The 25,487-nt window shown below is 35.9% G+C and overlaps 1 protein-coding gene across 2 annotated transcripts in view; it reads right to left on the minus strand.

Annotated features, from left to right (window-relative positions):
- The window catches only part of RASA2 (RAS p21 protein activator 2), a 42,523-nt gene extending 19,495 nt beyond the window's left edge, over positions 1 to 23,028 (minus strand). Inside the window, exons 1-6 of one of the 2 annotated variants that reach the window (XM_026855122.1) lie at positions 22,923 to 23,028; positions 17,731 to 17,834; positions 16,696 to 16,790; positions 10,331 to 10,407; positions 1,668 to 1,751; positions 103 to 175 (exon numbers count right to left, since the gene is read on the minus strand). In XM_026855122.1, the coding sequence (XP_026710923.1) occupies positions 103 to 175; positions 1,668 to 1,751; positions 10,331 to 10,407; positions 16,696 to 16,790; positions 17,731 to 17,834; positions 22,923 to 22,999 (510 nt within the window). In that variant the 5' untranslated portion in view covers positions 23,000 to 23,028. Of the gene's footprint in view, positions 1 to 102; positions 211 to 1,667; positions 1,752 to 10,330; positions 10,408 to 16,695; positions 16,791 to 17,730; positions 17,835 to 22,922 lie in introns of those variants that run through there. The other variant, XM_026855123.1, reaches the window with a different exon arrangement.
- Between the last annotated feature and the right edge of the window lie 2,459 nt (positions 23,029 to 25,487).

Consider the following 25,487-nt stretch of genomic DNA (forward strand, 5'->3'; position numbering starts at 1 on the left):
TCTTTAAGAGAGCTTTCTGTGTTAGGTACTGCTATTCAGGTTGCTTAAAAATATTGAAGGGTTGCATAAAATAAACAGGCAGAATACCACACAAAAAGTTACCTCAAAATAAAACGTTTCGTTAAACTGCGGATTGCTTGTTTTCTTCTTTACTTTGGTCTTCTTTTGGTCATTCCTGTTCCAATGTGGTAAAATTTTTACCATAGACAACTTCAACACACAATTATAAAGACATTCTATTGTCAAGAACGACCCATGCATTTAAGTTAAACATTTTTGTTATTTTAGAGGTCACTTTGATCAATGAAGAAAATCTTAAAATGAGTGCATCTTCACAATATAATTTGAAAAGTTAAATTTTTAAGTGCTGTATCTAGTTAATCATGTATTTGTCCAGCTCACAGTTTATATTTCATTTCACAAGCGAGTATAACCTATACATAGAAAATAAAATATATCAACAATTTCTAAAGCATTTCAAATTTAAGTCTGCAGACAATTTCTTTACCACTGCTTGCAGGTTACCAGCACCGTTTTCCTCATCTTGCTCAAGTACCAATTCTGGTTTTTCCCACCCTCTTTTGCTGGGGAAATAACCACTACTTATTCACAGATGCTTGCACCTTTTCTTTGGAAGGAATCACTGATAATGCTAAATGGTAAACAAAACAACTGCTTCCCTCTCCCTACTGTTTTATATAGATAATTAAAAAAAAAAAAGTTTTATAGAAGAATACAGTCTTATTTAGTTAGTAAAGAGCTATGACAGTATAAAAATGCTTTCTAAAAGAAACAAATATAAAATGTGGGGGAAAAACACACAAGGGACAAGAAAAATGGTCCTAGACATAAATTAACTGTTTTTAGGCACTGGCCATATAAATATTCCAGTCATGGTACATGAGTCATACATGCATGAGATTGGAAAATCTTAACCAGGAACTTCTGTCAGATATGCACATATATTCCCATACCTACAGGGTAAATATTTTGTGGAACCAGTGTTCACCTAGTTCCATCTGTATCACAGAACTCAAACAGGAAATATATGTCAATTTACCTTCTTTGGCAATCAACACCATCCTTCCTAGGTGTAACAGTCAAATCTCCTTAGACCTCTTAAAAAAAGACCGACCAACCAAACCAAAATAAGAAGAAACCCACCAAAAAAAGCCCAACCCAAAGTTAAAAAAAAATGTAATCATTTATTACCAAGGAAGAAAAATTGCCCCATTCACTGCAAACTTAGTCAGGAACACTCCTTTCAAATTCTTTAAAATACATTAGTTTGCTAGAAGACATTCTGGTACTATGCTCACAGTGGCGATTTTTCAGTACTGGAGAAAGCAGATGGGCTTAGGTTTGATGTTGCAAAAAATAAACAGCTGAAACCTAGCTTACTGGGCAGGGACTTGCAGATAGTGAATGTGTGGGATATGGGATTTTTCTTAAAAACCCCAGCAATTATTGATGATTACCATTCTGAAAAAATGAGATGTTTAAACTGTGGGGACTTTGAATGTAGCATCCTGAGGGTGCTGGCATTAGAAAGGTCTCATCAAAACCTCTACTCTCTTGCTTCCTCCCAAGTGCTAAACATTCATTGCAAAGAAACTCACTTATTAAGAACAACATTTTAGATGAATTAATTTTATACTAAGTGTTACCTGGAAGGCCCCACAAGAGAAACTGTTGCATAAGGGTCACAATTCTGTCCATTTATAAGAGGCAATCCATGGCACTCCTTTATGCTATAAGGAAAAGACAATAAATCAGTGAAACAATGTCTTTGGCTTAAAAAAACAAAATCCAAACAATAATTTCTTTTAAAGAACATTCTTTTAAGTCCTGATGTATTACACACAGATACATACGTTAATTCAACATAATGTACGTACATGAAGTAGATTGTAACTACAGATGTCTGGATGGTAATACAAGGTAATACTCAAGTGTACAGTCAGACTTAGGGGGCTCTGTGAGAACAAAATTCTCAGAGTTGCTTCAATAAGATATTCCAGTATCACACATGCATGACAAAAACCTAAGTAAAATGAACTGCTATATTACAGAAAACTGCAGACTTCATTAACTTTAAAATTTGACTTCTCGAGGTCCACAAAAAAGCTATTTGGCCTCATCCACATAGTAGCAACTACATTTGAAAGGCATTAAAGTGGATTCAAATATTTTGTTTTGGCTAAACTACATTCTGTGTTGAGTAAGCTGAGAAATACAAAGTCATACCCTGAAATGTTATTTAAAATGAAGCATGCAAAACTACTAGTATATAGTCGTAGCATGTCTAGGTTCCATCCATACAATTCAGCCACAAAATCAGGTTACCCTTGAAATTGTGTTTAAATTTTATTTTCAAACTTTTTTCACACTAGTTCATCATCAGGGCTAAATGACCCTTATAAAAATAAAGTTTTCTTCCATAATTCGTACAGTAAATTTGTAGGCTGAACAGGCACACTGCTCATCACTCCGGATGCAAAAGGGATGGGATGGTTATCAAGTAATGCTCATCAGGATAGAGGTGCATTTTCTGGACTTTTTCTGAAGGCTAGCCATCTTTTTGAAACACCACAGCAGCAACACTACTAAAAGCAGAGCTTAGTCAGCAAGCTGACTAACCTTCCAATGATGCCCACATATCAGTATTAAATAAAACCAGCTGGAACAAGAAAAATAAAGCAAAACAGTTTGTAAATTTACAGCAGAAACCAGACTTTCTAGCAAAAGTGTGCTGTAATATAGCCATGCATGCTGTAATATTTCCTTAAGTCCACAAACGTTCAGAAGATGACATTTAATAAACGAATAAAACACAAGTGAGATCTGAATGTTGTATATCTTTTTTTAAAAATAACCTATTTTTAAATAACGTATTGCATGAAGTTAACTAAATGCAAGTAAGTTTTGGTTGCCATAATTAGTCAGTTTGAATAAAATCCAAACCCTATGTAACTTAAGGGAAAAATAGATTTTTCTGCTCTAAGTTCATATAAATAATCAAGTAAATGTTCTAATGCTATAATATGGAATATTAAATTGGGCGCATCACGTTAAAGTTCCATAGCAACACTAGCTACACACTGTTGTTAAGTAAATGCTTTCTGAACTGTAGAAAAACAGTGTTTAAAGAAAAAGTAGAGCTGCAAACAAACACAAGTGGGGAACAACAGACACTAACACTCCTGTGCTGCCTCAAAACTCCACCCTCTTTAGAGTATGCACGACTATAAACCAGATGGCATTCCACCCCCCCACCCCCCCCAAGTCCCTTTGTCTTAGCCAGTTCATGGAACATCGAGTGCTAAACCACTGCACAATCATTTGTTATTTTTCTTCCAGTTTTCAAGCACGCGGCCTTCAGTATTTCAATAATTTTTGAATCACAATGAACCCTACAGTGATTTCAAACCCACCATTTAAATGGTTTCTTGAAACATCCAGTTGTTTCATAAGCATTAATTGATTCCTCCAACACGCACAACAGAAGAGTGGTGACAAAATTCAACTGTCTAGACTTTTCAGTCATTTGGAGGATCTGACTCGAGGCTGCTAGTACTTGACTCTTTCAGACTATCAGGCATTTTGTAGCACTAAGTATCATGTCTCTGAGGGTCCCAGAGATTTTGTTTCAGGTGTGAGTGCTGAGTGTACCTGTAAGTTAGCCTCAACTGCCATCTCACAGGAAATTCATAGCAGATGGATCAAGTCAAGCTTACCTGGATAGAAGTCAACTATTTTAACAAGAACACCACAATTTCTCTTCCTACAGTCTCTTCACCAAGCTCCTGGATTTCTCTAGCAAACAGATCTAAGTCCTACAGAACGCAGTTTCTTTCCCTATGTATGAGGTTTCTCACTCCTTCCCTAATCACTGTATGAATGACCTGCATAGTTGACATAATGATCCTGTGGGAAACACGTATTATCATATCAACAAAAAACTATCACTATGTCCTACTTCTGGTTACAGAAACAGCTTGTTCCAGCCTCCTATCTTCTTACACTTTGACCACAACATACATAAACTAAAGGAAGGCTTGTTTGTTATTTCCTGCAAGTTGAAAAACATTTTACTAACAACTGCCCAGCCTGCAGCAGAACTAGAATCTCCAGATTCATCATACAGATCTGTCATTTCAAGCTAATTTCATGCTTCAGTCAGTCTCCCTGTGTAGGCAGCTTTAGCATTCCCTTTTTATCTCCTGCCCCAGTGCTTTGCCAACAAGGAAGATCTACCTAGCTTAGACAGCCTACCCTGTTCCAACATAGCAAAAAAAAAAAAACAAACCAAACCCCGAAACAAACAAACCAACCCCAGTCCCCCTGAACATCAATTCCTAATATTCCCAAATCTTTCCTTTTCAGACCCATCAGGCTCAAGAATTTGTTCCAAATTTATCTCACCTCCTCCCCTCCAACTCTTACACTAACCTAGCCAGTCACAACCATCCCCAAGCTCTCCACTTACTGTCTGGAATCTGCTTTAGACCCATCTGACAGCACAGCTAACTCAACCAAGCACCAAAATGGTGGATCCTCCTTCTCTTACAGTGCTGCCTTGCAACTATCACATATGGTCATTCTGTTTCCTACCCTTACAGAAAGCTATTCAGGTTTCCAGTCAGTTTTCAGCCAGTTTGGCAACCCGAATTAATCTAATCATGCAGAAGATCTCACGAGCTCCAAAGGCAATGCAAGGCAAGGAGCCATTAAGGATAGGAAGCCATTACATCAACTCAGCACCATCAAACTGGGTTGGTACTCACTATAGACTGAATACACAAAACCGCATTATCGCAGATTTAAGCTACTAAACAAGCAGCCTCCAGTAAACCCATTTAAAACTTTCTGAAGATGTCTGAAGGGGCTCAATTAGATCAGTCTTAACAGAAATGGAGAAGTGACACCTCAACAAGTTTACCAGATAGCAAATCTCCCAGGAATACTGCCCTTCCCCAAAGAATCAGGCAAAGTGATAGAACTGCAATCCTCTACAACAAAAAAACCCCAAAAACCTCACCAAAACCAACACCCCCTGCCTCCAAACCCTCTGACCAATCAAAAGAGAAAATAAATATATATTCTTATTCTGACAACTATAATAAATACATTTCCACTGTATGGTAAACCTTTCAGATTTGACAAATGGTTTCATCTATCTAGGCTGGCACAAGCAATTTTCATTCAAAAGCTATAAATGCATAGAGTTTGAAGAAGTAGACAGGAATTTAAAAGCCTTTTGGTTTATATTTTAAACTACTATGTCTTTATGTAAAGTCTAAGCAATAGCTAATCAAAGGACTTTTGTTCTTTATTTCACACTACTGATCAGTTACAGTACAGTGTAAGAGATCTTTCTGTTTACATTAATTCTTGCTTCACATCTCAGTATTCTGTTCTGCAAGAGGAGTTTCATACAGGAAGTATGAGCCTTTCAGATAGAACTGGCATATATTCAGCTCATAAGATGGAAGTAAGTCCTTAAGAAGACACAGCCCACAATAAATCCCCTCAGTGACTGAGGGACCGTACCTCTATCAATCAGCTGAAGTCCTCAAAAGTGCAGAAACTAAATAACTGCAGCCAACTAGGATTTGTACACTTCAAAAATTGTTATGTTCCCTAGAACAACTTCATGAGAGCAGATAAAGAGGACAGTAAAAAAATTAACAGGTGAATTTAAGATAGTATAGTGTATAATTTATTTAGAAAAGTGAGCACAAAAAGACAAAATCTAGCTGTAATTGATAATAATTGAAAGCCATTTCTAGGCTTTCAAGTATTCCTATTGTAAATACATGAAACATTTCAGAGTTGAAGTCATGTTAAACAAAGAAGCAAGTACCACCATACAATAGCCTAATTTGGCAAGAAACTGTTTCAGCAGCAACAAACATGCAACCAACAGTCATGCAAACTTGTTTTTACAGACCCCCAGAATGGAGAGCTGCAAGTGTATATTTTCGAAATACGCTGCTATACATGCCATTGTGGTTTTGAAAAAAAGAGCCCATATTGAGTCAGCAGTTAATCTACTGCATTATCTTCTTCCCCTCCTCATTCACACATTAGAAAAGGAAACAACTAGTATCAGAGACAAAACAAAATTTTAATTCAGAAATAGTCTGTGGGTGTAACTACACGAAATTTAACAGCAAGTTTCCAATTAATACAAAAACTTATGTGTAAGATCAGGGCTTAGCCCACTGTTAAATGGTCTCTAAGATCCATCTCCAAAAGATTAACTTTATGCTTGTATTTCAAAAAAGGGCAGGGGCTTCACTGATATAAGAACAGCAATTACAAGCCTTAATTTTACTTTCTCCAGGGAAAAATGTATTTCAGTGTCATGTTTTTAGAAATTTTATGCCACCTGAATGCCCTAGCTGGCTTCAGAAAGTCCCGCCTTAAGAAAATTGGCAGGTTTTTGCTTCCTGCCCCCCAGCATCAAGTAAGACCAGATCAGTCAGTTGTGGTGTATCTTGTACATGACCACTTTTTGTCAACTTGAACAAAAAAAGGAAACTTGCAGTTTTTAAGAAGCAAGGGGGTTTTTTTTGACCATTATCCACAGCTTTGCTGATACAAACAGAGTTTGTGATATATTAATATTTATCCTTCCCCAAGCTTACTTCCATGAAGTTGGGGAATAGAGTAACACCAAACACAGAATGGGGCTGGCAGGGAGAGAGTAGAAAAAAAGAAACAAACATGAGGAATCACATTCTTGGTTTCATTACACAACTGACCATCCCTTCATCATATGCAGCACCACTTATCTTTCTAAAATCACATGTTCTTTTCCCAACAACTTATTGTTTGAAAAAGCTGATTTTACTATACATACTGGTATGAAAAATGAAGCCTTCTTCCCTTTCACATTAGCGGTAAGAGGCGAACATCAGCAGCAGCTCTCTGTTGTCCAAATTCTTAACTTTTAAAAATTGCTTTCTACCGGAATTACCTTCAGTTTTTAAAATCAATCCTCATCATAAAATCCATCTAGAAGACCAGCAAAAAGAAGTTTCTAAAACCATGTCTACAGAACTGAAATAATATGAAACCATCTCCTAATCAACTCTAATCCTATTGCTTTGGTTCAGCCACAAACAAAAAAAGTGATGGGGAACTCCAGATAATGCTCAGAATCACAGCCCTTGAATTACTTGCTACTGTCCATATGCTTAATATGATGTTTAATCCTGTGTTGTTAATGCTATAGCTACTATTTTTCCTCTTTGTAGTTTGGACTCTCACAGAATACAAGGTGGAAATCCATTAGAAACTTACCTATGAACAGAAGCCAGGTAAGCACAAGTATCTAGAATTCTTTTATCCTACAGAAAATGTAACTGGTGAAGGTTTAAAAGCCTCCTTGTCTCATTACATTGAGACACCACTAATTTGAACATGAAGTAAAAGATGGGTCTGAAAGGCAAGTATTATAGCCCATATTTTAAGAATTATTTTTTCCAGATTTTTTTTTTTTCTTTGGCCAATACATTTTTACTTCTGGCCATATCAAGAAGAGGCAGGATGAGAAACACACATATATGCTCACTCTGTCTTCTTTTACTCAATCACAGCTCTACTACTTCCTATCTTTCAGCTTTGTTATAGGAGTTACTAATACAATGACTTCTCAGGGCCCCGTGACTAACAAAACATAGCAGTAAGTGCATCACTTACTAATTATCCACAGAAATTTACAAAATAAGCAGACTCTTAAAAAGTTTACATTTTCTATTAAAGAATCTCACATGTATTTTCTGTAAGTTCCTCATGCTTTAAGATCACAAAGGTCTCAAAAATGCCCTCACATCCATTTCTGTAATACTATATCCAGTGAGCAATTTCTTACTTATCATACACATCCAAAAATACATTTATGTTCAATATATTACTTACACAGCTGATTATTTCAATGCTATCAGCATGTGTGATAACATAGTACTAAACATTTTTAGTTTAAGGAACTTCAGTGCATTTCATAATCTCAGATGAAGACAAAAGTACTGATGTAATACTGCAGTTTAACGCACAATCCTCTCCCACATGTGAGTGGGTGAGCACAGCAACCACGAGAGAACCCTGGCTTCCTTTTGATCATTTATCTCCGTCATAAAGAGATCGTAAGAGACAGCACAGTGAGTAACCTACTTCCTACTCAAAACTGCAATCTGCAACAGTAACTGTCTAAAGCAACTTTTCTTCATCATGTGGAAAAATCCAAACATCTTTAAAAATAAAAATAAAAAATAATTTAACTTAAAGTTCATGATTTATATTTTTTTTTAAATGACATCTATCAGCAAGTTAAGTTGGGAATAAAACACAAAATCATAAAGCTCCAGCAGGCTTTTGGTGGTGAATAGTTCATGGGGGAAAAGCTGTTCTAATTTTGTCTTGCACTGCAAGTATGATACAAAAATAAGAGCAGCAAGACTCCCAAGGAAGCAAGATACCACCCACTATACAAGTAGAAACACATTCAGAATTACCTTTAAGTTATAAATATACACTGATATATAGCAAATTTTCGTATCTTGCCTGCATTACCAGACTACAATAGCCACTAAGACATTAACAGTTTCACTGGCTTAGAACTAGCTTGCCTTTTCATATAATGTTAAGTAACAGAAAAGGAAAGAGATTATTTTGCTATGTCTCACTCCAACTAAACTACTCATCTTGGTTTAGATAGCTAACAAAGACAGAACGAACATAATTTAAACTTCATAATTAAAATTACATTAGCAAAATTGACAGTGCAATTGTCTTCCCCTGCTCCTTGGAGCTGATCTGAAGCCACTGAGACAAACAGAAGACCACACACCATTTCCTCCCCTCACAGTTTTGCAATACAACACATTCTTTAATACTAAGTTCTCAGAGAAGATTTTAAAAAAAACAAAACACCTCAATCTCTGAATAAATGTAAGTTTGTGAACAATGTTGGAAAGCAAAATTAAAGAATCTTACTAACTTTTGAGGGTTTATCTTAATTTTTCCTAACCCCTTTGTACATTTTTCTTCACATGGTCTATCCCACAGGACACAAATGCAGAAAACGCCTTTATTTCCTTCTGAAGCACGAAAAACTAAAAACTGCAGTTAAGACCACCTTACTCTCCTGAACTTTACCCATGCTGAGAATGTAAAGAGTAGTCACAAGAGAAAACTCTCAATTGCACTGAGTCTCTTCAAGCCTCTGGATCCCACTGGTCTCTTCAATGAAAGCAGTCTCCCAGAGAGAAGTAACATAAAAAGCTATCAGACTTCTTCCAAGATAAAGGATATGATTACTTTCTAGAGAGACTGGTATCTTCTAGTATGTCCTTACTGCAAAAACTTCTTACCAGTGTCAAAACAATTTTGTATAGCTGTATTTGCATTAGCTTCTTAGCAATTTCTGGCCTTAAATGTACTGCTTAATAATGAATCAAAGAATGATGAGTACATGTGGTATCTGTCTTCTGTGACTAACATCTGTAACTTGTATATTCAGGCTTCCAAAGCCATCACATAAGATCATTATCATACACAGCTCCAAGAGTAACAATACAAGAGTATAGACTGGTTAGTATCTTCCAGTATGTCTCATTTTGTGCTCTTTTTTTAATGCTGGTCACATTTGACTTTTTTGAAATAACATATGCCAAAAATTTACAGTTTCTATGAGGCTCTTTGACATGCTGTAATGTCTTTATACTTTGGAGTCAAAATTAAGTTTGGTAGTGAAAACTCCTGAGGTTGTTCCTAAGAAATTTTATTTAAATGTGGCAACATTATGCTGCTCCAGATTGTCAACTCCTGTACTTTGTTTTTCTATAAACATTCCTCATCATGCTTAACCACATGAAATTAATTCTGAAGCAAAACTGAGAGTAGATTTTCCCCTACCAAACCAAAATATGATCAATGAAAAAGCTTCACATTGTTCCCAACACCACCAGCAGCAACTCAGTTCCAGCAGTAAGAGCAGTACTGCAAGTTCTGGCTGTCAGCTGCAGTGGGCATATCCTAGCTTTCTCATCAGATCCAATTCATTTGGAATTACAAGACACTGAACTAATGATACCAGATAGCCATGCTGAGTCCTAATAAAGTGAGTGCTTTGGGAGCAGCAGAGATAAGCAGTTGTGAAAAACTTCTGCAGAAGTTCCCTAAGCACATACCCATTCCCTCACCAAGGCAGGCTCCAAGGGAAGTCACGTAAAAAGTGTTACTACATTGAGTATTATGAGACCCAAAACACATAATGTTCTAACAAACAACTAAACATTCAAGGATTAATGTATCTTCTTACTGTACTACTAGCTGCTGGCACACAGATCCATTGTCTGTTATCAGTTCATTCAGTTTTAATTCAAGGTGAACTTTCCCCTGAAAAAAACAAGAGAGAAACAAATAGTTTTAAAATACTTTATTTTAAATGTAGTAATTAGGACAATGATATTGTTTACAGCTAGAATCATTTTAGGTAATTCCAATACACCTACTTCAAGTAAGTATCTGTTCTCCAGCATGTATCCTGCCAGTAGAGTGTAAAAAATGCATTCAGACTTGGAGAGACAATGTAAAGAGCAGCATAGCAGCATTATCCTCAACTGCAGATAGCACATGAATCAGTCAAGCCTCCATAGATTCAACACGCACACACACGAAGTGTTTCTTCCAGCATGAGGAAGTACCAAGTGCAAAAACCCTTCTCAGCTTTTTTATCCTAAGCAGGGGATGAACCCTTGAATAAACACAGTGAATTTAAGAGCATTTCAGGAGAAAGTTCTAAAATGACTGTGAACTCTGAAGGCAGTTAGGTATATTTAGAAAAGTAGAACAGTATGCAGTAGCCATAACCAGCAACACCTAATATCCACCTGTGAAACCCTGTCCATCCCACCAGACTAAAGATCATTTCTAATTCATTAAGCATCCCCATGCAGCTTTCAACTATCTCATGAAGTCTGCTGATGTATTCATAGAGCAGTAAACACAACCAAAGGAGAAAAAAAGGTAGCAATAATTGCTAAAACTGACTTTCTCCTTTCCTTTTTTTCTGATATGGCTGAATCCATTAAAAAATTTTAAAAAAAGAATCCATAAACGACAGCACAGCATGGATTAACATCAGAATTCAGCAAGGGCCAGCCTACTCTACCCTCTCAATAAAAGGCTCCAAAATCTCCAAACCATGATATGCAACTTTCTTGACATGACCAAAATTTGGTACTATAACCTTGCTCCAGACATCTGCTGCCTGAACAATACTGCCACTGCCCTTTCAGTGTCTGGCTATTTGTGCTGGTTTCCACATCTAAGACAACCAGACATTGACACAGTCTTTCCTCTAAACCATGTTGTCCTTAGTACTCTTTGACACTGGTCTGTCCGCAATTATGGTTCTTAGGGAAGGGACCTGGAAGGTAACTTTCAAGTGTGGCAAAGGAGACAAGCTATAATTTGAACTACAGTTTTGCTGTACAACACTAAAATTAAACTTAAACCCCTCAGATGACCTTGCAGACATTTCTATAGTACTTACGTTCTGACATAAAACTGAAATGTTTTTATTGTAAATTCCCCGAGGCAAGGGCTGTGTTTCTCTCTGCATCAAGTGGGAGGAGAAGTGAAGTTTCTTTTATAAGGAAGTTTTAAATGTAACTATATTGGAATCTCTGCCAAGTGTTTTGCAAACTGTTTCTACATGGATTGGAACACAGGTATATTAAAAAAATATTTGTCAAGCAGAGAAGCTCAATTACAAAAATAGATTTACAGGATAAAAAGAGGATACTGAGAAGCAGGCCAACAGCCTTACAAGGCAAAGTTTTTGAATGACAAATGAAAAGACAACGTTAGTATTTATTGTGGTAGCTGACTTTTAACTAGTTTTAGTATGGCAGACCTTGTGAATGGCTTAAACATCTTCTTGCTTTAACACCCCACCCCCACCCTGTATTCTACACTGATGAGGAGTAAACCAGCAAGTTTACTGCTCCTGAGAACTATCTATAGATGCAGTTTGTTCAAAACTCAGTTTCTGGGTGGCTACAGAAATATGACTCTAAGTAAATATTTCCCTGACATGTATGGAGCATCGGGTACATTTTGTTGTTTTGTTTGTTGAGAGCAGCACAATGGTTTCCTGTAGTGGCTGATCTGCAGATCTGTATCAGAACTTTTGATATGCAACCAGGTTTTAGTTCAAAACAAAGAGAAATCAGCTATTCTTACACCATAAATAAGCAGCGCACTTTATGTGAACACACTTTTCAGCTGTAGATCTCAGGGTTGCTGAAAGGCAGGTAGGTACCATTTTAACTTTACAAATGGATTAACAATCAATTAATTTTCAGATACTGACTAGAGGATGATGGAGCTGTTGATCACATTGCCAAGATTCACATAGTAACAAAGGAGCCAAAACCAGAGTGTCCAAATCACCAACCTAAATTTCAGAACTACAAAAATCAATTTAGTTATACAGTTTTGGTTTTAGAATTACTACTACCTTTTAACACTTTAAGAGGTTTTTTTCTCCTCACAGTTTCAATATTTTTATAATTTCCACACTATGAAACATTACAAGTATCTGTAATAAGTACAAGTTTTCTAGTTTTCTAAAGCTCTTAAGTGAAAACTGGGCTAGCAAGTGTATTTCAAATATTTATGCCAACAGGAACTCATACACTGTGCCCACATTCCATATACAGAATCACACTACTATTCCAAGTGTGGCACAAAGTAACTTTTGACAGCGTTAGTTTCCTTCATAAAACCTTGGAGGAGATGTATACTCTTCTATCTGAAGGGTAGTTGTCATTTGGGAAAGTTACTTAGGGTAGTGGTGGTGTTTGAACAGAGTTACAACTGCCTAACAGTTCTTTTCCAGTTCCTCCCTCAATGTCAGAAACTCTAGATTACAGTATTTCTCTTGAACTGTCTTCTTCCTTCCACTTCCCCCAACTCAATGGAACAAATATCACAACTGAAGTAGTGAATTTGCAAGAATAAGATCGATCATCTTTATGCCATACACAGTGTTAACATAAGTAGAAGAAAACAATTCTAAGCCAGAAGTTAGAAAACTTTAATTAAAAAAACACCAAAAAAACTCCACTAAACCCAGATTATCCACTCAAACATCTCTGGTAAACTGAAGTCTTTGAGGCTCATAGACTGTAAAACTGGGGCTCTGGAATACTCCACAAATTACATAATATTCCCTCATTTAGTACTGAATTGTTAACTCTGTGCGCTTACTGCAAAAATGTCTCTACACAGCAGACAAAGGTTCTATCAGCTTCCATCATCTTTCCCATTCTAGAGTAGAGCGAACATATGCCACATTCCTGAATTGTGCATCTTATAGTGTACCACACTGAGCTCCTAGCACTATGTAATGGCAACAATTCCCTAGCACCAGGAATATTCGTTCAACTCACATAACCCACAAGGTTTACTTTACCCAGACCTTTCTTCTTTCCTAGGGTTAGAGATCCGAGTCACCAGGAATCTACAAGCTGGCTTGAGGCTCCATCTCCATTTTTTCCAAATTTACACATTCTACATGAACACCAGGGAAATCTATTTGGAGTACCTTACTTATAAATCCTATCAATTTTTAAGAAGAGAACAGTGAAAGTTAAACCTATCTTCAAAAACCTTAGAAGTGCATGAAAAATTTTTACCTTATCAATGTTCTTTGCAAGCATAGATCAAATCTCTACAAAATGCGAATAACAAAGATCAAGGGCATGTTTAACAATATGACCTCATTTCAAATCCGCTAAATGAAGATTTTTGGTTTTTTTAAAGGTGGGGGGGCCACAAGCAATTCTAAGAACTTTATTAGCATGCTACAGCTATCTGCATTTTAGGAAACATGAAGATTTTTAATACATATATATTAACAAGTTTGCACCAACTTCAGTTAAATACGGTCTGTTCCACTCAGCTTTTCAAATGCTACTTTACTTGTCTAGTATTGCCACATTCACGCACACTTTTCAAGAAATAGTGGACAAAGGAAAATGTTTTAAGAAAACAAGATGAATATCCATTCATAATATTGTAAACAGCAGCAAAACAAAAAAAAAACAACACCCAACAGCCGAGATCAAAACACAGAACAGATGCTTTCTAAAAATCACAGTAATTTTTTACACACTTTCAGTGGCTGGGCAGAAGCGACTCATCTCTCATGCACACCTGAAAGGAAATATGCAACACCCTTATTTCACCAAAAACTTATATTCACTCAAGCATATAATGCTTTTACTCTGATGAACTTATCGCCTCCACTTCAGATTGCCTGTATGTACAGAGCTGTAGAACCAGAATAGACAATGACTGGTCTACAGCTTCTGCATTAGGAGTAGATTGTGACCCTAAAGAAGTCCTGAATTTGTTACAATTAAGATCATTTTATGAATCAGCAAGTTTAATTCTTGGTAATTCCACAGAAGACAAAATGTTACATTTAACATACTTTTAAGCCTTTCTAGAAACTAAGTTATAAACAAATTCAAATGTTTTCCTGTGATACTTTCATTGTCCTACCAAGGTAGAGCTGACAATTTCCTGTAGACTATAAGAAAATAACAAATCCAAGATACACATAGTGAATATGACAAGTCAGTGCCAAAGAACTTACGACTTCATGTGGATTTTGTAGACCTACAAGCTGTATACCACAATATTCAATATGCACTTCCAGCCCTAATGTACCTGATACACAGGCTGCTTATTAGAGCAGTTAGCCTGTATGAAAAAAACAGAATACTGGTACACAGAAAGTACATGTTTTTTTGAAACAAATCAAGCTTGCCCAACCAAGCAAACTGCAATGTGTCCTGTATAGGCCAAGGAACACAAAACACTTTAAAGCCATCCTACTGCCTTGCACCCATCATAAATTCTGGAAAACACTCACATGGAGGGAACTAGAAGAAAAAATGACAGCTACATGTATGGTACCATAAGAAGAGCACATCCGAAAACAATTTTTTCCCCAAAAACTTGTTATCTAGCTTTATAAGCATTTGTGAACTGTTGCTGCATGTACACTGTAAGAAAGCCTGCTATTTTCACCCCTATCCCATCAATAACCTTGGGAATTTCCTAGGAATATATTTTAGTATGTTATGGCACATCCAAACTAACAACATTTCAGCCAAATCTAGCAGATTAGAACTGGTCCCAGCTCCGCTCTTACAAATTTCCTGGAAAGAGGAAGCGGAACAGAGGAGAAACCTACCCAAATGCCCTAACTCAAGAAAAGACTAACATGAGGAGCAGACACCTTAGCAGAAAAGGTCATCCTTCAATGGATGTGTCATGCAGGAGAGTGCTCGACACATCTCAGCCATAGAAACGTATTAGTAAAAGCTTACGTTCCATTGTGACCTACAAAGGTATGGAAAATTAAGAACTTTTAATTTCCAATACGTAAGAAATTGCTAAATTCTATTAATGGAATATTATAATCAAGTTTTCATACTTACATTGTATAGAATGAAAGATTATTTTGTCAGAATACATTTTTACTACTAAGGAAAAAGCATAGCAAGCATGACAATATTTAAGTCAAAGCAGAAACTGCATTTCAGTTTATATCTGTAAAAGACTTTCTAGAATATTCAGAGTGATTAGATGGAAGAATTGAAGAAGAATGTGACAATTCGCAGTTGGACTAAATGATCTGTAGGTCACTTCCAACTGAACTATGCTATTATATTCTATCCTAACTGAACAAGGACTAATTTTCAACAGATAAGAGAAAGTCGCATTCAGATGTTTTGAAAATCTGTCTCCATGTAAAGCAATCGTATGTCCCGTTATACATCCATAATTTACAACTCACAGATGATTAATCCTGTAAAACAACCTGTGGTTTTTTTTGAGAATTCTGTGCACATTCACCTCTTGTAAAAGTAGACAGCATTCTCCCTACTCAGAGGGACTTTCAAGTTACTAGAAAAATACAAACACTGCCAAGTTCAAGACTTTTTCCCTTAAACAAATCTGAAAAAACTATTAAAATCTAATAAATTGTTTATCACAGCAACAAGGCTAAGAGATTCTCAAAAATACTGTTCGGTTTTCTTCCTCAAGCCAAAAAGGGAATTGCTACAACTTCTAGAGCCATCTCATTTTTATGCTACTGGAACAATCCTGTCAGAAGAACCTGAATCACTGACTAAAATACAACTCTGAAGTGCAAGTTACTTGATACTGAATGCAGAAACTATTTCAAAATAAGATAAATGAGCACAGCACAGATACCTCCAGTTTTGGAGACTATTTCATGTCATATAAGTAGTCATAATTTCCGATAACTCCAAAACTGACTAAAAAATGATTCAGTAGTTTCCTAAATCATTCTCCTGTCTCATGTACATAGCTTGTCTTACAACAATTTTAGACAAAGTACCATTGAGACACTTTCCAAACAGTTGTTACGTCTTCTGCCAGTTTTAAGTATCATGACCAATACAACCAGTTTAGAAATGCAGAATATGCATTATTCTCTAATCAAGCTGAAAGACACAACTGTCCCTCAAAATCAGACAGATGCTAACATCTGCTACGGTTCAATATAAACTTCTACCGTTAATGCACTTATCTATTACTAATTTTAAAAATGTAAATGTGCTATTTAATAGTTACCTGAACCTCTGAATTAGAATCAACAGGTTGAAGCATAAACCAGTTTTCTTTTCCTGTATAGTTGCATAAATCTTCTTTTTTGATTGACACCTTTCCTGGGGGAGGGAGACAGGGAGAGGTAAGCATAAGGATTCATCTGAATAGGACAAACATCTAAATAGATTTGAAGTTGATTTTTGTTTAAAATCTTCTAGGGTTTTTTTACACTTATGCTGCTATATGAAAAGCTTATGGAAACAAGGAACATGAAGCAGAAGTAAAGCAGAAAAATAGTTTCTATAAAGCCAAATTAAATTAATTACCATGTGTTATCTTGGATAAGAACACACTTGTGGTTGGAAATAACATAATAAAGATTTGAAAGAACAGTAATAGTGTTGAAGAATGTTTAAACAGGAAACTGACAGTAGGTGCCTTTTACTCTCCTGATAGCTATTTGGAAAGCTGTTATTATACCAAATCGTCTGGCATCCTGGTGCAAATTATTTTCTTCCTCAATTTAAGTAACATGAAGCCTTCTTCGATTACTTCTTTATAGAAACTATATCCAAATAGCAGCTGCTATGCTGGGGAGGGGGGATCCACTTCCTGCAATTTTTCACCTAAGCTACATAAAGCATTTTGCAGCAACTTCTAAGTCACAAAGTTACAGGTTGCACTGACAGAAAAAAAAATAAAATCTATAAATAATTTTAGGAATTATTCCAGAACTCCTTCTTTAAAAGACCTACAGGCAGTGACAATTATTCAAGTAATCCAATGAAACAGAAGTGGAGAAAAAACAAACAAAATTTTAAAAACCATATTGAGTTTGTAAGACTATGAAATGTCCTATTGGCCTAAAATTATTTTAGTATAATCAAATAAAGTAAGGAAACAAAATCCTGCTCTTCAAACTTTAAAGGAATATGTTGTTTAAGTCCACTATACATTATGTTTTGAAAAAGGCATCACCTTAATAATTGTATCCTCAATACTACGATACTGAAAATAACCAAACATTACACAAGATATAGACAGTATCCCAGAACTTACCTATACGCAGGTCTTTTTGTAAAACACTTTTATCATAAATGTAGAAGGACAACCACTGGAATGTCCTTGGAATCTCAAAGTAAAACTCTTCCCCAAAGTAAGGGCTAAAAAGAAAGTTAAAATAGAAAAACACTTTATGTAATTTATACAGAAGACAAATACTAAAATGCTGCATTTTTACTGCAGTCCCAAACCTTGGCCTTTAACACTATACTCATCTATCAAAGTTACCCACAACCATTTCATTACAAGAACATACAGTAACACTGCAAGATAAAATTTCATGAATGCCTTATATATGTTTTTAAAAAAGTGCACACAAAGTGTCTCCTCTGCGATTTCCATTCTATTTTCCTGTCTTGAAATTATTCTAGTTGGTTCTCTACCCAGCCCAGATGACTTCCTGAGATACTAACAAGTTTTATGTTTCTCCTTTTTCACTCAGTACATGATTCAATTACATCAAAACACAATTCAGGAATTACTTCACTAACTGACATTTGCTTAGCTCTAACTTCTGTGTTAAATTTGATGCTCAGAGATTCAGACCTGAGAAAAGAAGCCATAAGCATTAGCAAGTATAAAACACAACAGTGAAGAAGAGAAATGTTAATCTCAAATACACATTCTCAGCATGCTGAAATGGTCACCCCATTTCTCCATCTAAGGAAGTCCAATGTTTATAGTTCGCCCTACTTAACTGCCATTTGCAGAGACCTCTATGTAAAAAGACTCTGAGTTCCTCACACTGTGTTGGTATCTTCACTTAAGGAATTTATACTTCCATTAAACTTAAGGAGTACATATTGATGCAATCATCCAGTAGTCAGAATGTTGTATTTCAAGACTGAACAAAACCAGTTATTGGTATCACTGCAAGTTGTGAATTCTGACAATGAAGTGCATCCACAAAACAAACCCTGCTATTTCAGAACTACTGGATTCTTAAAGACTTAAAATACTTTTAACTACAATTAACATCAGCAGGGCAAAGTGTGCAGCTTCATGAAACTAATTTCAGTCTTTGCTTTTTTTCTACAGAAGAGTACTGAGATGACAGTCATACCCAACTCAGAAACGAAGTGGGGGTTTTTTGTTTCCCTGTAAAGTACCTTTCTGAACTATACTGCTACAATACTTTATTAAACTATTACAAATATAGTTATGTTTGGAACAATGAGTTCACAGTATTACCTACCCAAAAGGATACCAGGAAAAAGAGGGTATCATCCCTACTCTCTTCCCTCCCAAACAATTTTAGAAAAACCACCAAATGCTAAAGGACCAATGGTTCATTAAATGTTAAAAATAAGAGCAGAGCTGATAACTAACTTAAAAAGTAGGTAAAAAAAATAGGTGAAAAATCTGGCATTCCAAATTTCTAGACCCGATTTTTAGAAACAAGAGCTTTAACTGGAGGAAATTCAGAAGTGAAAATGTTCCTTTTGTTCAAACATGGACCCTACATCTTTGGCTTCAAAGCAGATAAATCAGCATTAAGTCTGCACTACACTGAGAAATAATTTAAGAATTCTCAGTTGAAAAGTTTGCCTGTGGCTTTTCAGTTTTTAATTTTCAAAGCCAACAAATCCAGCTTTGATTTCAAGGATTAGGTTCTTCTTTTCAGCACTACCACTAAAGGTACAAATTCACAAGTACTACCTTTAGCAGAAACGCAGCCTTAAGCAGCCTCAATTTCCTTGTTACCTTGGTTGCTCATTTTAATTGTATTGACACAATAACTTAGACCAAAATAGATGAAAAAAAGTCTTATCTTAAACTTGGGTCAATTCCATGATATGGCTCCCCTTAACAGCTACAAATATTAGTTGCACCAGTACAAAGAGATATTACAGCAGAAAGAGTGAACAGTGGGTGAACTAGCTGGCACTGGTATCAAGGGAAACTGCTATTAACTCAGCTTCAGTCAGACATCCTAAGGAGAACACTAGACCACAACATACAATAGCAACTTCTGCATATCACTAAGTGTTAAGTCCCTGTTCTTGCTGAATCTGTATAACACTATGCATCCAATTATAATCAGACAATTAGTCTGAGATAGAGACTATTAGCAGAGATTTCCAAAAGCCTATTTAGCAGCCATACACTATGGCTAAAGAGAGCCAACATCACAGTTATATCCCCCCCACAATCATTATTTTGATCTCAACATTACATGAAATCTCAGATTACGCAAGAAAGAGCAGGTCAGTATTATGAGCATAAACAGAAGATAATGCATTGTTCGTGTTGATAATTTTTTCCTTTCACAGATTAACACCACTGCCTAATAAACCAGTTGTTGATTATTCTTTAGCAAATGAGGCACAGAGAAAAACTAAGATGCACAGTACAAAGGATTAATAAATAAATTATTAGGTGGATACAGAACTGGATGAAGAGGTACAGTAGGTTATACCAATGAGGAATAATTAAAATGGGAAACTTACTCTACCTGTTCCTCAGGGATTCAGTCAGTTTAGTACTTTCATTTGTGACTTTGATGCAAGAACTTTAAAGACTGTGACAGATACAAAATTAGAAGACAGTGCTAATTCGAAGGAAGACCAGACTGTCATACAGGAAGAACTGGATTACGGTAATACAGGAGATTAAATTTAAATATGCGACATATGCATTTGCTCTTCCTTTCCTTGCTATATTAAACTGGCAGTTCTAAGCAGAAATTGAAGAATGCCCCTAGATCTATCATTTAATAAAAATCTACAGTTATATCAACAAGAGAATTTTTGCTGTAACCTTGCATTTGCACAAAGTTCAGTTTGAAAAAAAAGAAACTGAATTTAGTTTAAACTAAAAAATGCAACACACATATACCACAACCCCTCCCCAATTCCTCATATTTGAGGAGGTTAACAGATGTTCTTTAAACTTTACAAGGCAAAAGAGTTTGTTTCTTCAGAATCCACAGAAATCCCACACCACACCAGGAAATATTTCTTGAGTCTTTAGTCAAAATATCCTTCTTTCACTTCGGTGTCAATTCATGTTTTTTCTAATTTTGAAAAGTCATATGCTTCGCATCTGCACTCTAACAATAGTCCCAGTGCTGGCGAAAGTCCAAACCTATTTGCACGTTTTAAAAATACATTTCTTCATTAGTTTTTGATCACTATAGTCCAAGATCATTTTAACGCTAGTGATAATTACTTCCACAGGTGTTTAACTAGCGGATATTCATTGAATACAATTTAGATTATAGCTAGTATAAATTTGCAACCCAGAATACAGTGCCAGAAAGAGTCTGTGAATTGTGTGTGAAAGAAAAAGCAAGCAAATAATATAAAACAAATTAAATTTCAAGTTCTATTTATTATTAAAATTACACTGTACTACATCTTACTAAAAAGCAATTTATAAAGTTTTTGGACTAATAAGAGATCAGAGCTTTCATGTTCGCTTCCAGTACCTCTAGGTTAGTACGGTATTCTAGCACAAGATGGTATAATTAAGTTTCTGGAACAAGTATCAGCCTTCATAACTACATACACACTAGTAATCAAGTGTAAGCATCCAACTCTGGTTGCTGCTAACAGAGGATGACTTATTTTATTACATTTCATCAGCTTTTAGGGAGCCCTACTCATGCTGTCAATCTAACAACACAGCAATAATTCAGAGGATGAAAGCATTCCCCGTGCAGTCAGTGAAGACAAAAAAGCACCTATGGACAAAGAGTGATTCAGAACACTAACTCTTAATAAAATGTTCTCAACTTAGAAATATTAACTTCGTATCACCTGAAAAATTCTCAATTTGAGGGGAAGGGTGCATGTGCATCACTTAAGACTCCCCCCATGTTGGTATTTTGTTATAGTGAGATTCTTCTTCCTTTCATCTGTAAAGTGCTAATGGGATTGTTTCATTTAATCAAATTTCAGTTAAACTTGAGTACTTTATTTTTTAAAAAAATTGATGACTCTCAGGTGATTTATCAAATGTTTTACTATGCAGCTAATACTTTTACTATCAGATGATAGTTTAATAATTCTTAAACAGAATATAGTAAGAATGTCTGCATAAACAGACATTATATTAAATGTAGTAAGTCTTGTTGCTAAGCACAGTAGTAACTTTTAGGGTTTCAATTATTAACACGCCAATAGTCAGACTTTGGATTGGTAATCCATCTCAATTGCAGCCAGTTATATTCTGAAAATTTTCTGGATCTGACTACAGCAGTTACAGATCAGGAAGATTAGCAAGATATTTGTTTCTGCTTGCATGTATGTAGTGTTTGCTTTTCATGTAGAGGCACAAGGAGGCTTTAAAGTGTTTTAAAGATGCTTTGAAGAAGTAAAATTCCCAATTTAAGTCTGCCATATAAGCAGTATGCTGTTTCTCACCAGGAAACATTTAGAGAGATGGATCAAAGAAACATTAACAATAAAACCACTGAAAACAACAAGAATTAGGGAAAAATTCAAGATCTGAATAGGCTTTCTTGGTTTTACAAGGAAGATTTAATGTCAATTCCAGATAACAAACTGTCACTCAGATATTCTGAGCAACACAGCTGCAATGATGCTTCGGTATGGGTCATCAGTGAACTTCAGAGTTTTGAGACAAAGCACCTATACTACTACAGCTATGTAATCATGACTTTTTTTGTCTGATTGCTTTTAAGGCTTTAAGTAGCAGAATCAACAGCTAAGTGCTGCTCAGGGAGGCAAAGCAAGCCACCCTGTGTGGGTACAAGTTATAGTTCCCAAAACAACAACTCAGGAGAGAATAAGGCGTGGTCAAGGGGTACATCCCACAGCACACAAAACTATACATGGAAAAGTTCTTGTTCCTTCATTCTACAAACAGATATTAAAAGCAGAATTTCACCAATACAGACCAACTGCATGTCCTAAGTAGGAAATGACATGGAGAGCAATTAACAAGCAGCTTTCTTTCCCCTAGAAACAACTTTGCAAGAAAAAGAATGTTTTGCTCCCCAACATAACAGAATAAAGTAACAGTGAAGTATGTTAAGCATGCTTCATTTTAAAAGTTACTATTCACAAGCCTCAATTCTATCTTCTTTCAACTACTCTCACAATTCACACATTACTATAACATTTCTGAGTAGTTGTCACAAGTCAGGTCTCATGCACATTGATACATATCTTGGTTTTATTTGAACCGAGACAGTCTTATCTGCATTTAAAAATTCATCTTACCTTAAAGACTTTTCAACTACCTGTGTACGAAAAACTTCTTCTTGGTCCAAGTTTATGGTACAGAAAAAATCTCTCATTTTGTTGGGTACTAAGTGTTTGGCGTCATCTGTAAATAAAAAAATGACTGTAAATATTGAGAGAGAAAACCCCACAAAATACTAGACACAAGAATTTTACAGTTTTAATGTGTGTCCAAAATTTACTTTCCTATTCAGTTAGCATGCATTTCCATATACTTTTTCAATTCATAAGATCCAATAGCATACAGAAATTGCTACATCCATCTCAGGTGGAATGAGAGTCGACGGGAAGAGGCCGGCACGCTGACTCATGAACACCACTTCCTGCAGCACCTGCACTTTCCCTTGAGAGGTCTCATCTCGGGCTTGACCCTGGGTAGCTTGCTAAATCCAAGAAGCTTGCAGCCTGAGGTGATACGGCATTAGGTCATAAGACCAAGACATGATCTGGCTGAGCTATTGCTCACTTGGTATTTTCTCTGCAAATACTTTGGCTAAAGGAAGCTGATTAATAAGAACTTACCCATCAAATCTTTATTTCATTTTCCACAATGAACAGCTGATTTTAAGTTGACTGATATTTCAAAGGTTCAGCTACAACTACCATTTATTTTTTCCTGACTGTCTGGTCTAGTAGAAGAGAGAAAAATCACCCACTGACTAAAGGAAACACAGATAAGAACAAGTAGAAAAGGAAATTTCTAATGAGACAGGATGACTGTCAATACAGGAATACAAAGGAGGTACTAAGTCTAAGGCCACTGCAATAACACATGCTGGACATCAGGTAGCCCTTTTCGGAAATGGTTACTTCTAAGTAGTTACAGCTAAAAACAGTTGCCAATGCTCAAACTGGAAGGCTCTTCCAAAATCTGAATGCCGCAGACATCTACAATTATTTACAGCAACACTGTCCTTTAGCTTAAATAGTTATCCCCCAATGTTTCCTTCCCCTCTGAATGTCTTTGAAGACAGCAAACAAACCCTTTTCACTTTTTATTCTACTAAAAGAAACAAGACAAGCTTTTCTAATACTCTCTCATATAAGAGGCTCCTAATAGGTGAGTAGTGACTCTCTGTCCCTGTTTCACTTTGTTATCTTAAAACACAGGCAATCAGGATTGTGTTCTGCATTAGCTCTTAACTAGGACCTTTACAGTAGCGTTCATCCTTACCTGATACTGGAAATAACTCTCCCATTGAAATGTGGAAACAATATTATCTAAACTCTATATAAGGTATTCAGAATTAACAGGATGAAAACTACACCAAAGTATTGAGTTTTAATTACCGATGTCTCAGTAATATGCCACCTCCACAGCTTGAAACTAGATTTGAAGTGTCATACCTATCTTCCTTTTTAAAAAAACTGCAGATATGAAGCATGTAGGCCTTACTGTCTATGCTGTTAAGTTATAAAATCAGAACTCTTGTTTCCTCTCTCTCCACTCCCCCCCCTTTTTTGTGAAGCAGATTATTACAGTCTTGAAAGTGAAGTAAGTAATGCCTGGCATTGAAAAGGCTACCACAACTGTATCTGAGCAGAGGACGTGACAGTTTCACAGGAACAGCAACCGAATTTCATTTATGATACCAAGTCGGGGATATGTACATTGATGGAAAGCATGAACAGACAATTAAGTAACTTCCACAGTTAAAACTTGTGCTCTCTGAAGCATCAATGAGCTTTTCAACAACTTGGGTGTGGGAGAAGAGGAAGTATACGTATTATTTTTAAACACCACACTTAATATTGACAGACCGGGACATGAAGAGAACCAGTTTTTAATGTCATTAGACTCCAAAAAGAGACTAAACTCAAAATTACACTTGTGATATTGTAGAAGAACGAAGAAAAACATCAAAAATTGAACACTGTCTTAAAAAAAGCTATTTTAATAAAATATTATAGAAAATACAAACACAAATTCATGAAAGAGGCTAATAATCCCCAGAGAGCTTCTGATACTGTAGTTTGTAATTAATAAGCATGAACTGTATGTGTTTGTTGTTCCTGGTAAGAATCTTTACTTTTAATTAATACTCTGTAGCTTCACCATCCTATTTTTACATAAAATATTAAGATAAAGCATTACTTAACTGGCACTGTAAAGATGCTGTACAGTGGACTTTGAAAGGAAATTGCAATTATTATAGTTTTGTGTTTTCTTAAAAGAGTAAAAATTAAACATTTATACATAATTCACAATTTTTATGTCTACTATACTGTAGTCTTTCAGTATTGAAAGAAACTTTCTACCCAAAGGAACAGAAGAAATAGAAGGTTTGATTTTTCTAGTAGAATAAAAACCTTTATTTCATAGCCCAAGTGTTTAGCTTTAAGGCACAGACAAATTTATTGAGGTTTTGGGGATGCAGGGGGGATGATTCTTAGTTCCGAGTTAAAAATAACCTCAGAACACTCATCCAGTGGAGTACAGAGCATGAGATTTCACATCTTTCCAAACACCTCTCAATATCTATAACTGTGGGAGTCTTCTCAGTCATATCGTGATCCAACTCTTCCAAGAAGCTTATTTTGGGG

This window comes from Athene cunicularia, assembly GCF_003259725.1.
Source record: "Athene cunicularia isolate RWA chromosome 9 unlocalized genomic scaffold, athCun1 chr9_part1, whole genome shotgun sequence".
Classification (NCBI taxonomy): domain Eukaryota; kingdom Metazoa; phylum Chordata; class Aves; order Strigiformes; family Strigidae; genus Athene; species Athene cunicularia.